We start from the raw sequence: 17,254 nt of genomic DNA on the forward strand, positions 1-17,254 counted from the left end.
AACTGCCCGATATATGTAAAGCAAAGGAATGCCCAACAAAGCAGTGTTGTCCTTCACTAATGAAACATACAAGCTGCACTGTAGCGCAGTGGCTAGTACAACGCCTAACACGGTGTCAATTCCCGGCACTGTTTGTAAGGAGTTTGCACTTTTTTTAAGATTATGAAGACACACAGTCCTCTTTTATTGTCATTTAGTAATGCATGCATTAAGAAATGATACAATGTTTCCTCCGGTGTGATATCACAGAAACAGAGGACAGATCAAGACTGAAAAAAACTAACAAAACCACATAATTATAACATATAGTTACAACAGTGCAATGATACCATAACTTGATGAAGAAGTCCATGAGCACAGTAAAAAGTTCAATGTCTCTCAAATGTCCCACATCTCACGCAGACGGGAGAAGGAAGAAAAACTCTCCCTGCCATGCCCGACCACAGTCCGACACTGAGTCGTCCGAAAACTTCGAGCTCTGATCAGCTCTCCGACACCGAGTACTGAGCGGCATCTCTGTCCGAACGATTCGACCTCCTTCTCGGTCGCCAACAGCAGGCAAAGATGGGGATTTTGAGGCCTTCCCTCTGGAAGATTCCCGACCGCGCAGTAACGACAGCAGCGAACGGGCATTTCAGAAATTTCTCCAGATGTTCCTCTGTGCTTTCACGTCTGTCTCCATCAAATCAGAATTGTCCACGGCCCCTATTTAACGGATAGGATATCATTTTTCACCGCAGGGCTGTGCATGCACGGCGCACTGCTCTCTCTCTTACTCCCAGTGACTGTGTGGGTTTCCTCTGGGTGCTCCTGTTTTCTCCCACATTCCAATTATTTATTAGTGTGTTTTGGACATCCTACTTTAGTGCCAGAAGTATCATGACACCTGCAGGCTGCACCCAACACATCCTTGGCCGGTTATTGGCTGTTGATGTAAACAACGCATTTGACTGTGAGTTTCGATGTCTCAGTGTATTGTGACAAATAAAACTCATCTTCCATCTTTTCAGAAATAGGTGTTGGAAAGTTGGAATATGCTACGTGGCCCAGACCTGCTCCACCATTCTGTAAATGCAATCACTCTTCCAATCTCAACCTCAACTCTATTTTCACAGTGAATTCATTGTGACGTGCACAAGTACAGTGAGGTAGAGGGACAATGAAAAATTTTCTTGCCGCAGCATCACTGGCGTGTAGCAGTGGCAAGAGGGGCTGAATGGCCTGTGCCATGTTCTGTTTCTCATGTTCTCCTGCACTAGAATATTAGTCCACCTCAAACTGCTGACTCGTGGGGTGGGAATCAAAACCATGGTTGAACTAACCCAAAGGAAAGAGCTCCGCCAATGAACCAATGCAGGGCTAGGTTCATTGCAAAGCCAAACACCTCTTTAAGAAAAGCCACGGTAGAATGGATGTGGAAAGGATGTTTCCAATAGTCGTGGAGTCTAGGAGCAGTAGGCACAGCTTCAGAATAGAGGGATGTCCCTTTAGAACAGAGATGAGGAGGAATTTCTTTAGCCAGAGAGTAGTAAATCTGGGGAATGCATTGCCACAGACGGCTATGGAGGCCAAATCATAGGGTACATTTAAAGAAGTTAATATGTTTCTGATTAGTAAGGGCATCAGAGGTTATGGGGAGAAGGCAAGCGAACTGGGTTGAGAGGGACAATAGATCAGCCATGATGGAACTGCAGAGCAGGCTGAACGGCCTACTTCTGCTCCTATGTCTTATGGTCTTTAAAACATCAACATGACACAAACAAAAGAACTGAAAAGTCAGCAAGGTTTAATCTTCCTGTTGTAATGCCTTTTGGAATTTGGCTTAAAGCTGTGTTCTCTCGTATTTAGCCTGATCCGCTCTAGTCTGTTAATAAAACATCGTCTGACTCACAGGTCAATGCTTTCTTATCCCCCAACTCCCAGCTGTGTGTTATATATATCCCGTGGTCCTGAGACCCCTCAACAGCGGAATCAAATACCAAGGCCGCGTAGATATATTCAGATGTTTCCGCGACTGATTCACGAGACACCAAATGAATCTCAGAGCAAAATTAGACATTTGGAGCAAAGTGGTCTCCTGATGTGTTTGCTGTGTGTCATCACAACTACAGTGTATGAGCAATTCTGTGTATTCAAGAACTGACAGGACATCAAGGCTCCTGGCTCAGTTAAATCTGGCATAGTATTAGATGTCAGATTAAACACTTAAAAAGGGCATGTTAAAGTTCAGACAAAGGAAGCCTGGAATACAGTTCTGATGAAGGGTACTGGCCCAAAACATCGCCTGTTTATTCCTCTTCACAGATGCTGCCTTACCTCCTGCGTTCCTCTAGCATTTAAAAAGTGTTGCTCTGGATTTCCCACTTATGCTTAGCCTAAAAGAAATCTTACATTCAGGTTGAAAGTAAATTCATTATCAAAGTACATATACGTCACAAGATATATATTCCTGAACACCGAGGAACTTAAAGGTGCTCCACCCTCGCCATTCCCAACATCCTTTGCTCCCACCAGATTTACAAATTTGCTCTCCACTCCACATTGACAAATACAGTACTGTGCAAAAATTTTGGGCACCCAACTATATATATGTAAGAGTTTTGCACAGTACTGTACATGGACAGGAAAGGTTTAGAGGGATATGGGGCAAGCATGGGCACATAGGACCAGCCTGGGTGGCATGGGTTGACATGGACCAGTATCCCACACTGTTGACTCTAATTGAAACTATGCTGTCAAATTTTCAGGACAGTGACCATGCACCTCTCGATACTCTTCAGTAATTTCTCCTCCCCCTTCTCTTCCTACATTCCTCATGCTGGTTACCCTCTCACCCATTCTCTTCTCCTCACCTGCCTCTAGTTCCCCTCCTTCTCCCAGTTCTTCCATGGTCCACTCTCCTCTCCTATTAGATCACTTCTTCTTCAGCCGTTCACCTCTTCTACCTATCCCCTCACAACTTCTTACCTCCTCGCCACCCACACACCTTTCCGCTCACCTGTTCTTACCTATCACCTTCTAGCTTGTCCTCCTACCCCTCCCTCACCTCCTTATTCTGGCCTCCACTCCCTTCCTTTCCAGTCCCGATAAAAGGTCTTGGTCCAAAATGCTGACTGCATATTCCCTCCATAGATGCTGCCTGACGTGCTAAGATCCTCCAGGATTTTGTGTGTGTTGCTCAAGATTTCCAGCGTCTGCAAAATCAAGTTCCAGTTCAACCATACATGACCGTAGACAAATGAAACTGTGCTCCTCCAGGGCCAAGTTGCAAAACACATAACCCACAGCACACAGCACAAATAGCACAAACTTGTTCCAATTACAGAAAAACAGTCACAAAGAAAAAAATATCTAGCCCAAGTACCCGAGTGGCTTGATTGTAGAATAAATGGTAAGTTATCCTGGTTCATCTTGTTCTTCAATTGAGAGAACACTGGAGGACGCCAGTGAGCAAACATCAGAGGGTAGCACTGGGAAAACACTGAGGACAGCACCAACAGGAGGGGCCAAATATGGATTCCAGCGGACCCTGCAGGGGCTCTCCCACACCGCACTGGTCCCTCTTCTCCTGGTCATCTGCAACAGGTGACCCAATTGCTTCAGCCTTGTCTTCGACACAACCGAGGTAACAGAGTTACCCCACCATTGAACCAGACTTATTGCATTCCAAGTTACTAATGTCCAGCAGGGACTTGCGATCACAATAAAAACGTCCAGGACAATCACTAGCACTGAGTATTATCCAACGGTGCGCGCCAAATCCAGGCAACAACAGAACAACAGTATGCAATAAGTCCAGTTTCGTCACCATTGAGCAACTATTCTAGCAATGACTTGCAACTACAGCAGAGACGTACAAGACGAACAAATATACCTTTGATTGGACCTGGACTGGCCGCTGCATCTGGGCTGCTGCCATCTTGCTGGAAGTAACCACATCATTTATCACATCTCTTGTGTTTATGATGTGCCGAGGGAAGGGCTGGGCTAAGTCTTGTTTAACCAGAACACACCAAGCACTACAGGCACTGGGAGTGAGCTTTTACAGGACACCATGGCAGCACAATGGTTAGTGCATCACTTTACCGCTACCAGCTTTCGAGGTTCAATTCCCACCACTGTCTGTAAGAAGTTTGTACAGTACTTCTCCCCGTGACCATGTGGGTTTTGTCTAGGTACTCTAGTTTCCTCCCACATTCCAAAAAAAAAGACATATAGGTTAGGGTTGGTAAGTTGTGGGCTTGTTATGTTGGTGCCAGAAGCATGGGACAGCACGATCTTCACTGATTTGATCTGACATCAGAAGAATGAATGGTGACCTCATTGAAACCTATAGAATGTTGAAAGGCCTTGATCGAGTGGATGTGGAGAGGATGTATCCTATGATGGGGGAGTCAAAGACCAGAGGACACAGCCTCAGAACAGAGGGACGTCCTTTTAGAATGGAGATGAGGGAAAATAAATTATCCAGCCATGATGAAATGGTGCAGTAGACTCGATGGGCCAAGTGGCCTACTTCTGCTCCTATATCTTACAGTCTTATGGAGATACAGAAAATGACCCATTTCACTGTATGTGTTGATGTTTTGATGTACATGTGACAAATAAAGCTATTCTTTAGATTTTTAATCTTTACCATACTTACCTTCAGTGGCCTTCAAATTCAGAGGGAATTCTGACTTGAGTGGTAAAGAAAACTCGTCATCTAACTTCAGTTAATTAAAATGCACATCTAGGGCATGTTACCAAGAGTCAATGTTAAACTTGTCCTCAAAATACTGCCTTGAGCTCAAGGGAAAATGATGCACTATGTTAATTATCAGCACTTTATCATTGCACTGAGGTTTAGGTTGAACTGTCCCTAATTATCTGAAATTATATTATAGAAATAATAATTACCCTGGAATGGAGACGTCCCCGCAAGGAGAACAAGATGATCAGTGATGCAGAAATGAAATCTCTGAGCAAGAGACCATCGAGCAAAGGAAAACAAACAACAAATTTTCAGCGCCTGCCAAAAGATTCCTTTTGAAAAGAAACCTGTATCTGCACTTCCTAAAATCATGAGATCATCTAATCTAACTGTAAGATGTTATCAAAGACTTTCAAACTTCTACGGATGTACAACAGAGAGCATTCTGACTGACAAAGAGGCTCAAATGCACAGGATCACATTCCCTTTCTCCATGGTCCACTCTCCTTCCCTATCAGATTCCTTCTTCTTCAGCCCTTTACCTCTTCCACCTTTCTCTTCCCAGCTTCTCACTTCATTATTCCCTCCCCCCACCTGTTCAGCTTGCCCCTCACCTGATCTCACCTATTACTTGCCAGTTTGTATTCCTTTCCACGCCCCCCCCTTCTTTTTCTGGCTTCTTCCCCCTTCATTTCCAGTCCTGATGAAGGGTCTCTGCTGAAACGACATCTGTTGACCATAAGACATAGGAGCAGAATTAAACTATTTGGCCCATTGAGTCTGCTCTGCCAATCCATCATGGCTGATTTATTATCCCTCTCAAACTCATTCTCCTGTCTTCTCCATGTAACTTTTGACATCCTTAGAACCTACCAAACTCCACTTTAAATATATCCAATGACTTGGCCACCACAGCTGACTGTGGCAACGAATTCCACAGATTCACCACCCTCTGTTTATTCCTCTCGAAGATACTAGCTGACTTGCTGAGATCCCTCAGCATTTTGTGTGAGCCCTTTCAGGTGAGGCAACACTTTACCTGGAAATCTGTTGGGGTCATCCATTGAATCCGGTGCTCCCTCCTCCACATTACTGAGAGACATCATAAATTTAGGAATCGCTTCATTGAGCACCTCCGCTCCATCTGTCAAAAGCAGAACTTCCTGCTGGTCTGATGAATTGATTCCCATTCCCATTCTGGCATGTCAGTCTACAGCCTCCTCTTGTGCCATGATGAGGCCACCCTCAGGGTGGAGGAGCAACACCTTATATTCCATCTGCTTAGCCTCCATCCTGATGGTATGAATACTGATTTCTCCTTCCAGTAAAAAAAACTCACACCACCCCCCCTTCTTCTGTTCCTCACTCTGGCCTATCTCTTCTCCTCAGCTGTCCCTGGTGTCCCTGCTTCTTTCCCTTTCTCCCTTCCTCTCGTAACAGATTCCTCCTCTCCAGCCTTTTAACCTTCCTACTCACCCAGCTTCACCTCTCACCTTCTAGCTTGTCCTCCTCCCCCTCTCCCATCTTTTATTCTAGCATCTCCTCTCTTCCTCTCTGGCCCTGAAGAACAGTCTCAGCCCGAAATGTTGACTGTTTGTTCATTTCCATAGAGTTCCTCTGGCATTTTGTGTGTGTTGCCCTGGACTTCCAGCATCTGCAGAATTTTTTGTGTTTATTATTTTGCGTAAGTGCTTTGTTCAAACATTTCTCTTCTCTCCCATTCACATCAAGAACCACCACAACTGGCTCCATTACCTTGAAAGTTTTAGCAATAAGGTACAACCTGCAGTCAGCTTCTTCCTCAGTACACCAGAAATATATACAACAAATTATAGTTATTGTGAGTGAGCATGCAATTACTTACAGGTCAAATATGAGGTAATGAAATCCTTCTTCTGATATGCTGTCATGGAGACGCACTGAAAGAGAAAGAAGAGCATTTAGGATCATCTTGGTTGATAACTATGTTTAAGAATGATAGATTGTCTCAGGTACATTACTATCGTTTCCTTTTAAGCTAACTGTATCAGAAAATGGAAACAGAACCAGTTATTTACCCGTAGGTTTTTTTCAAACCTCAATACCAGGGGCTCAGAGTCAGCTTTAATATCACTAACATATCTGGTAAAAATATTTTGTTTTATGCAGCAGTACAATGTAATACATATTAATAAAAACTATAAAAATGAAATAAGAAATAAATAAACGAGATTCTGCAGATGTTGGAAATCCAGAGCAACGCACATAAGGTGCTGGAGGAACTCAGCAGGTCAGGCAGTATCTACGAAGAGGGATACACAGACGACCTTTCTGGCTGAGACCCTTCATCAGTTACAATAAGAAATATATTAAACCAATTAAATTAAATAAGTATTGCAAAAAGAGAGCAAAATTAATGAGGTAGTGTTCATGGGTTGGTTCAGTGTTCATTCAGAAATATGCTGGCAGAGGGGAAGAAGCTGTTTCTAAAACATTGTGTGTTTGTCTCAGGCTCCTATATCTCCTCTCTGATAGTAACAATGAAAAGAGGGCATGTCTGTATAGGTGGGGTCCTTAATAGCGAGTGCCACCCTTTTGAAGCATTGCAATTTAAAGATGTCTTCGATGCTATGCCCATGATGGATCTGGCAGAGTTTACAACACTCTGCAGCTTTTTCAAATCCTGTGCACCCGAGCCTCCATACCAGACAGAGATGTACAACCAGTTCGAATACTCTCCGCAGCACTTCTCTAGAAATGTTATAGAGTCTTCAGTGACATATAAAATCTCCTTACACTGCTAATGAAATGTAGACACTGTCTAGTTTTCTTTGCAATTGCATCAGTATGTTGGGCCCAGGATAGAAATTCAGAGATCATATCATATATAGATTAGTATATGGTGCATGGCTCCCACTCTGCAATAAGAAGTGATGATGGGGGTCTTTAATGATGGATGCTGCCTTTTTAAGGCATCGCTGTTGGGGAGGCAAGTGCTCATGATGGAGCTGGCTGAGCTTACAATCCTCTACATATTTCTCTGATCCTATATAGCGGCCCCTGCAAACCAGATGGTGAAGCAAACAGTCAGAATGCTCTCCATGGTACATCTATGAAAATTTGCTAGCCTTTGGTGACATACCACATCTCCTCAAACTCCTAATGAAATACAGGCCTCTCAGTTCCTAAAACATCAGAAGCTACCCTGGATGTAGCTGCTCACTGACCTCGGAAATTGAATTGAATTTATTCCTTACATCCTTCGCATACATGAGGAGTAAAAATCTTTACATTACATCTCCGTCTAAATGTGCAATGTGCAATTTATAGTAATTTGTAATAAGTAGTATGTACAACAGGACAGTCAATATAACATAGAAATACAATTGTATCAGCATGAATTAATCAGTCTGAAGGCCTGGTATGCTTTGTTTAAAAGTGCACTGGTCTTAAAGAGAGCAAGCTAGCTAGTCACACACATGTATTGCTGGAGGAACTCAGCAAGTCATGTAGCATCTTTGGAAGGGAATAAATAGTCAACGTTTTGGGCTGAGACCTTTCATTAATCCCCTCCCCCCATAGATGCTGCCTGAACTGCTGAGTTCCTTCAGCATTTTGTGTTTATTGCTCAAGATTTCCAGCATCTGCAGAGTCTCTTGTGTTTATGATTAGCTATAGTTATCTCAGGACCATAACAATAAAGACATGTTATTGGATGTGATGGAGCTGTGTAATAAGATTCCTTGTCTCGGCCAAAAAAATAGAGGTGGACACACTTTGCAGTGACTAGTGATATTTAGCCTTTGGTTAGTATAGGGCAGCATGGCAGCATAGCGGTTAGCACCAACGATCACCAGTCACTAATCACTGCAGGTTCAATTGCCAACCTGACTGTAAGGAATTTGTACGTTCTCCCCATGACCACATGTGTTTTCCAGGTGCTCCAGTTTCCACTTACGTTCCAAATATATCTGGGTTAGGGTTTGTAAATTGTGGGCATTTAGGTGGAAAAGAGGCCCTGGAGATTTTGTCAGTGGTTTTTACTATCCTCTGCAGGGTATTGCGGTCGGATGCTCTGCAGTTTCCAGGACTCTCTCGATGTTGCTCCTGCAGAAAGTTGTTAGAATGGAGGCAGGACACGACTCAGCCTCCTCAGAAAGTGTAGACGCTGCTGTGCCTTCTTGAGTAATGAGGAGGCATTGTGGGTCCAAGTTAGATCACCCGTTCTGTGCACACCAAGGAACCAGCAGCTTGAAGTCGTGAGTACTCCTTTGAACTTGCTTTCCATGTAGGTGAGAATCCATGTGGAAACATTTTCTAACAGAAATCTTTTTTACCCTTCTTTCTGATAATTACAGAGGTATTAGTTAGTACTGGTGGCATTTTACATTTCATGCTGATTTCAAATGAATTAACAAACGTGGTTCTGACGACCTCCACACATCCTTACAGAGCATCAGAAGGGACACTTGATTAAACTCTGCTTCCACACGAAGTCTCACCTGCAAGTTCAAAGGAGCATCTGTAACTTCAGGCTGCTAACGTTTTATCAGGAGCAGAACAGACATCAAGTGATCTGGGGAGGCAGGGATTACTGACAGAGACTTCAGCAGGAATTTCATTACTAGCCATGAAGCCCCAGGAAATGCGCCCAATTTCCCAAAGCTCTGGGTATTCACCTGCTCTGTACATCGTTCCTGTCCTTCACGTGACCAAAGCTACTATACTGCAGGAAATAGATTACTCCCACGTCCAGAGCAAACGTAGCCTGGACTGGTGGACTTGAGTTATGGTAGAGATTGGATACTTCGAGGCTTATTTCCCCTGGAGTGAATAAGTTTGAGGGGTGACCAGATAGAAGTATCAAACCAGAATCAGGTTTAATATCACTGGCATAGGTGGTGAAATTTGTGTTCTGCAGCAGCTGTACGTTGCAATATATATATACGATAATAAAAACTACAGAATACAAGAAATTATATATATTTATAATGAAATAAGTAGTGCAAAAAGAGCGGGAAAATACTGAGGTAGTGTTCATGGGTTCGTTGTCCATTCAGAAATCTTATAGTGGAGGGAAAGAAGCTGTACTGAATCATTAAATGGGAGTCTTCAGGCTCCGGTATGTCCTCTCTGATGGAATGAATGAGAAAAAGGGACATCTTGGGTGATGGTCCTTAATGGAAGAATGTTGCCTTTTTGAAGCATCGCCTTTTGAAGGCGTCTTTGATGTTGTGGAGGCTAGTGTGCATGATGGAGCCAGCAGAGTTTACAAAAAATAGTTTATAACCCTCTGCAGCTTTTTCCGATCCTGTGCAGTGGCCCCTCCGTACCAGTGACACAACTAATTAGAATGTTCTCTATGATGTATCTGCAGAAATTTGTGAGCGTCTTTGTTGACGTACCAAGTCTCCTCAAACTCCCAATGAAATATAGCCACTGTTGTGGCTTCTTTGTAATTGCATCAACATTTTGGTCTGGGATAAATCCTCCTCAGAGATGAGAGGAGTGGATATTGGCAGACAGTCATAATGGGATCATAAGACATAGGAGCAAAATTAGGCAAGTTGACCCATTCAGCCTGCTCCTCCAAACAATTGTGGTTGATGCTTTTTTCAACCCCATTCTCCTGGCTTCTCTCCATAATCCTTATCCCCTTATTGAATATGAATCTATCAATCTCCGCTTTAGATACACCCAATGACTTGGTCTCCAGCTCTGTAGCAATAAACTCTGCAGGTTCACCACTCTCTCACTTTTAAAAGAATGAAGCTGTGCCATCAGATCCCTTACCCCTCTACTAATGAAAATATCCTCTCCATATCCACTCTATCTAGGCTTTTGAACATCCAGAAGGTTTCAGTGTGTTCACCCTTCAGCCTTTTGAACTCCATCAAGTATAGGCCGAGAGACATCAAACACTTCTTATACGTTAATAAGGAGACATTGAAAACACGAGGCCATAGGTTTAAGGAAAGTTTTCATTATATCTGTATATCACCATACTTGTACACAGGACAATAAACACAACATAACTTCAAGAGCATTTGAGAAAGAAGTCACATCTCCATGTTGCTGGGCTTCAACTGCACAGCACGGAGTGGAGTTCTAGACTCCAGTCTGACCTCTAACTTGCCCACAGTCCTGCCCCTAAACACTAACCTGACTCCTAACTCTCCTCTCTCTCCCCAGTCATTCCAATGAACCTAACAGACAAATAATTCTGAGCCATGACCTTGATTGAGCCCGCCATCTTGATATTTGTTGTGAGAACGCTGTGTGTCCACAACCTAAACCACATAGCCCACCCTGTGCCATTCCCCACCACTCACCTGCATACCTACTAACCTAAATACACAAGCAGCTACCCTGGTTCTCCCTGAGGAGAGAGGGACACAAGGTCAATCCTCACCCAACACAACTGGCAATGCAGCGCCTCCTCAGTGGGACGATCAGTTTGAAGCAGAACTTGAACCTACAGTCATTGGTCTGAAGAAGATTCAGCACCAGCCACTAAGCCAAGGTAGTCAGAGGAATTCTAGGGCACACAATGAAGAGTCTGAAGACTACAAATGCCTCCTCCCCCCCTCCCCCCACACAATCCTAGCACTACCCATTTTTTGATAGATAGATAGAACATTACAGTACAGTTAAGGCTCTTTGGCCCATGATGTTGTGCCAACCTTTCCACCTACTCCAAGGTCAATTTAACCCTTCCTTCTTGCATAGTCCTTCATTTTTCATTCATCTAGAAGGCCCCGATGGAGTATCTGGTAAGGCACTGAAACCCTTTGCCAACCAACTGGTGAGAGTATTCAAGGACATTTTCAACATCTCACTGCTATGGGCAGAAGTTCCCACTTCCCTCAAAAAGGCAACAATTATACCAGTGCCTAAGAAGAATAATGTGGGCTGCCTTAATGACTATCACCCGCTAGCACTCGCATCAACAGTGATGAAATACTTTGAGAGGTTGGTCATGACTAGACTGAACTCTTGCCTCAGCAAGGACCTGGACCCACTGCAATTTGCCCATCGTCACAACAAGTCAATGGCAGATGCAATCTCAATGGCTCTCCACATGGCTTTAGACCACCTGGACAACACAAACACCTATGTCAGGATGCTGTTCATCGACTGTAGCTCAGCATTTAATACCATCATTCCCACAATCCTGATTGAGAAGTTGCAGAACCTGGGCCTCTGTACCTCCCTCTGCAATTGGATCCTCGACTTCCTAACTGGAAGACCACAATCTGTGTGGATTGGTGATAACATATCCTTCTTGCTGATGATCAACACTGGTGCACCTCAGGGGTGTGTGCTTAGCCCACTGCTCTACTCTCTATATACCCATGACTGTGTGGCTAGGCACAGATCAAATACCATCTATAGATTTGCTGACGATACAACCATTGTTGGTAGAATCTCAGGTGGTGACGAGAGGACGTATAGAAGTGAGATATGCCAACTAGTGGAGTGGTGCTGCAGCAACAACCTGGCACTCGACGTCAGTAAGACAAAGGCGCTGACTGTGGACTTTCGGAAACGTAAGATGAAGGAACACATACTAATCCTCATAGAGGGATCAGAAGTGGAGAGAGTGAGTAGTTTCGTGTTCTTGGGTGTCAAGATCTCTGAGGACCTAACCTGGTCCCAACATATCGATGCAGTTATAAAGAAGGCAAGTCAGCGGTTATACTTCATTAAGAGTTTGAAGAGATTTGTTATGTCAACAAATACACTCAAAAACTTCTATAGGTGGGCCGTGGAGAGCATTCTGACAGGCTGCATCCCTGTCTGGTATGGTGGGGGGGGTGGTTGGCTACTGTCAACCGAAAGAAGCTGCAGAGGGTTGTAAATTTAGTCAGCTCCATCTTGAGTACTAGCCTATAAAATACCCAGGACATCTTCAAAGAGCGGTGTCTCAGAAAGGCAGCATCCCTTATTAAGGACCTCCAGCACCCAGGGCATGCCCTTTTCTCTCTGTTACCATCAGGTAGGAGGTACAGGAGCCTGAAGGCACACACTCAGTGATTCAGGAACAGCTTCTTCCCCTCTGTCATCTGGTTCCTAAATGGACATTGAACCCTTGGACACTACCTCACTTTTTTTGATCTATATTATTTCTGTTTTTTGCATGATTTTTAATCTATTCAATATACATATACTGTAATTTACTTATTATTTTATTTGTTTTTTTTTTCTTCTGTGTTACGTATTGCATTGAACTGCTGCTGCTAAGTTGACAAATTTCACGTTACATGCCGGTGATAATTAACCTGATTATAATTCTGATTCTAATCCCCTCTACACCTCTCTGAAGCTTCCGTCTTTCCAATAATGAGGCAACCAGAGCTGAGCTCAATACTGCTAGTGTGGGTCTAACTACACTTACAAAGCTGCAGAATTACCTCAAGGCTTTTGAACTCAATCCCCTGACTAATGAAGGCCAGACACCATACACCTTCTTAGCCATTCTATCCAAGGAGGTTTAGAGCATTTTCCGAGAGGCACAGGCAGTGATCTAAAATAAGTCCAGAGTCAAACAGCAGAACAACAGGCCACTCAGCCTAACTTATCCATGCTAGCCAAGATGCCCTTCTGAGCTAGTCCATTTGTCTGATGCAGGCTTTTGACTCGAAATATCAACCGTCCATTTCCACCCACAGATGCTGCTTGAACTGTTGAGTTCCTCCAGCAGATGTTTGACTGCCCCATTTCCAGAGACTCTTGTATTCCCATATGCTTATATTTGGCTCATACATCTCAGAAACTTTCCCTCCATGAACCTGTCCAAATGTCTTTGAACTGTCATTGTTCCTGTGTCTACCAGTTCCTCTGGCAGCTGGTTCACATACCCACCACGCTTTGTGTGATAAACGCTTCCTGTAATATAAAGGCTTGGATTTCCACTCACGCAGGAGAAAGTCAGAGAGGAACATGGCACTGACGGGGTTAACACTTAGCTCTGGCATAGCGTGGATGCTCACGGTTACCACGGCAACAGGTGAACTGCTTTACGAAGCCAGCATCACCTGTAGTTCCAGGCTTCGAGCAAGTGACGTTCCAGTTCTGAAGGTTGAGGGCAAGGTCTCTGTAGGGCAGGGATTTGCCTGTATTTGGAGTCAGCACACACTTCCACAGTGTGCACTATCCCCTCAATCTAGATTGAAATCAATACCTTCAATTACAGCAATGCAGAGGCTTAGCAGTCTAAGAACATCACAAAATACAGAAATCACATTATGCCAAAGCCTGAGTCCGTGACTCGATATTTGCATAAAAACAAGCGGTCATGTCAGTCCTGTACAACAGGTCACCGAGCATGTGACAGGGAGGTGTACATTTTCGTTGGGACTAAATGAGGTCCATAAGTCTATGAGAGATGGGAGGAGAATAACGTCATTTGATCCATCGAGTCTGCTCCACCATTGTATCATGGCTGATTTATTATCTCCCTCAACCCCATTCTCCTGCCTCTTCTCTGTAACCTTCGATGCCCTGAATAATCAAGAAACTATTAACCTCTTCTTCAACTATACTCAACGACCCAGCTTTCACGGTTGTCTGTGGCAACTCAACACCCTCTGGCTAAAGAAATTTCTCCTCATCTCTGATCTAAATGGACGTACCTCTATTCTGAGGCTGTGCTCTCTGGTCCTAGACTTCCCCACAATGGGAAACACCCTCTCCACATAATATTCCATAGGCTTCAATTAGGTACCCTGTCATTCTTCTAAACTCCAGTGAGTACAAGCCCTGAACCATCAAATGCTCCTCATATATTAACCCTTTCATTCCTGAAATCATTCTCATGAACCTCATCTGGACCCTCTCCAATGTCAGCACATCCTTCCTTGTTCATTACCTTTATCACTTTTACACGTCCAATTGATTTTTCTTGCCCACATTGACATCATTCACTTCAGGGCATTAGCATTGGAAAGCAACAGGAAAATGGGCCCAAGTGGCCATTCAACCTGTTAAACTTGTACTTAATTTCAACAAGATTTATTTTATTAAGAGATACAGCACAGTAAGATCACTCATACCAACAATAAGAGAAAGACAACTCAGATTCCTAGGACACATCATGCAGAAAGATGAACCAGAAAAACTCATACTCTCTGGAAAGATCGAGGGGAGCAAACCTAGAGGAAGAGCTCGGCTTATGTACATCAAAAGCCTAGCCAGGTGGCTAAACATCGAGGAAACGGAAGTCATCTGAAGAACGAGGGATAGATCTATATGGAAAACCATGGTCACCAACGTCCGCATCGGATATGGTACCTAGGCAGATACAGCACAGTAACAGGACCTTCCAGCCCAACGTGCCAATACCACCCAGTTACCTCCATATGACCAATTAGCCTACTAACTCATATGCCATTGGATTGTGGGAGGTAACCAGAACACGTGGAGGAAACCTACATAGTTACGGGGAGAATTATCAAACTCCTTGGAGACAGCAATGGAACTGAACCTGGGTCGCCCAGCTGATCACTGATCCACACACACTCAGGGGCCACTTTATTAGGTACACACTTCACCTGCTTGTTAATGCAAATATCTTACCAGTCAATCATGTGGCAGCATCTCAATGCATAAAAGCATGCAGACATGGCCAAGAGGTTCAGTTGTTGTTCAGACCCAACATCCAAGTGGAGAAGGAATGTGATCTAAGTAACTTTGACTGTGGAATGATTGTAGGTGTCAGATGGGATGGTTTGAGTATCTCAAAAACTGCTGATCTCCTGGGACTTTCACTCAGAACCGTCTCTAGAGCTTACAGAGAATGGTGCGATAAACAGAAAAACTTCCAATGAGTGGTAGCTCTGTGGGCAAAAATGCCTCGTTAATGAGAGAGGTCAGAGGAGAATGGCCAGATTGGTTCAAACTGACAGGAAGTTGATAGTAACTCAAATAACCATGTGTTACAACAGTGGTGTGCAGAAGAGCATCTCTGAAGGCAAAACACATCAATCCTTGAAGTGGATGGGCTACAGCAGCAGATGACCGTGAACATACAACCAGTGGCCTCTTTATTAGGTACAAGAGGCACCTAACAAAGTGGCCACTGACAGCAGTTCCTGATGTTAAAATTGTTTGATACTTTTGCGTATCAAATATTCATCCTCCAAACAGTTACTGCATAAACTGCCACTGTTGGAACATGGTTCCAAAGTTCTTGCAACCTCTGTATAGAAAAATAGAGGATAGAGATTGGGTAGTTATGTTGCAGCTGTACCAGATGTTGCTGAGCCTTGGGACTATTGTGCTCACTTCTGGTCACCCTGCTGTATGAAAGATGCTATTAGACTGGAAAGAGGTATAGAAAAAATTAATAAGGATATTGCCAGGGATTGAGGAACTGGGTTACAGGGAGAGCCTGGGCAGGCCAGGACTTCATTCCTTGGAGGAGTAATCTTGTGGAATCATGTGGGGCATAGATAGGGTAAATGCAGACAGTCTATTTTGCCACGATTGGGGAATCAGGAACGAGAGGGTAGAGATTTGGGGTGAGGGGGAGAAATTTAATAGGGGCCTGTTTTGGTGGTGTTGTCCTGCCGAGGGAATATTTTGGGAATATTGTGGGAATATTTTGCTGACGCAGGAACGTGTGACACCACTTGTGGGATACCCTCGGCACATCCTTGGGTGTGTTCAAAGATTCAAAGTTCAAAGGTTCAAAGTACATTTATTATCAAGGTATGTATGCAGTGTACAACCCTAAGATTCATCTCCCACAGACAATCATGAAACAGAACCATGGAACCATTCAAGAAAAAAAATCAAACCCCTCCCCGCATGCACAAAAAAGAGCAAAATCATGAGATATGAAACATATAATCAAAAGGCATATTTCAGTTCAGTTCAGCTCAATGTTCATTATCTACAGGCCGCCCCGATTCAAAATTGACCAAACTAGCAATGAGAAAAGGAGTGACCAGAAAAACTAGAACACATCATAAACGTGAATGAGGATCCACAATCCACAAAACGAGTCGATTAAACTTCGCTCCGGTTGTTGCTGTGTTGGCTGTTAACATAAATTTCACATTTCACTGTGTGTTTCAAAGTACATGTGATGAATAAACCTGAATCTGAAAGTCTTAAATATACAATTCACATGGAAAAAGGGTAACATGCCCAATACACTGCTGCTGATGTTGTGAAACAGTGTGAAGCACTCCTACACACTGTTCAAACCCATACCGCTACTCCTTACAATGAACAACACAACTGATACTGCTCGGGGCCATTTCAGAATCTTCCATCTGTGGAATCACTTTACACTGCACGCTGTCGGAGCAGTGCTGCCAGGATAATCAAGGACACGACCCACCCAGCCAACACACTTTTTGTCCCTCTTCCCTCCGGGAGAAGGTTCAGGAGCTTGAAGACTCGTATGGCCAGATTTGGGAACAGCTTCTTTCCAACTGTGATAAGACTGCTGAACGGATCCTGACCCGGATCTGGGCCGTACCCTCCAAATATCTGGACCTGCCTCTCGGATTTTTTGCACTACCTTACTTCCCATTTTTCTATTTTCTATTTATGATTTATAATTTAATTTTT

General features: G+C 43.8%; 1 protein-coding gene across 3 annotated transcripts in view; it reads right to left on the reverse strand.

The window, feature by feature from the left end:
* The window catches only part of camk2g2 (calcium/calmodulin-dependent protein kinase (CaM kinase) II gamma 2), a 492,136-nt gene that overhangs the window by 227,999 nt on the left and 246,883 nt on the right, over window positions 1-17,254 (reverse strand). For all 3 annotated transcript variants that reach the window (XM_063070378.1, XM_063070379.1, XM_063070380.1), the window contains exon 4: window positions 6,558-6,612. In XM_063070378.1, the coding sequence (XP_062926448.1) occupies window positions 6,558-6,612 (55 nt within the window). The remainder of the gene's footprint in view (window positions 1-6,557; window positions 6,613-17,254) is intronic.

The sequence above is a fragment of the Mobula hypostoma genome, chromosome 18 (assembly GCF_963921235.1).
Source record: "Mobula hypostoma chromosome 18, sMobHyp1.1, whole genome shotgun sequence".
NCBI lineage: Eukaryota > Metazoa > Chordata > Chondrichthyes > Myliobatiformes > Myliobatidae > Mobula > Mobula hypostoma.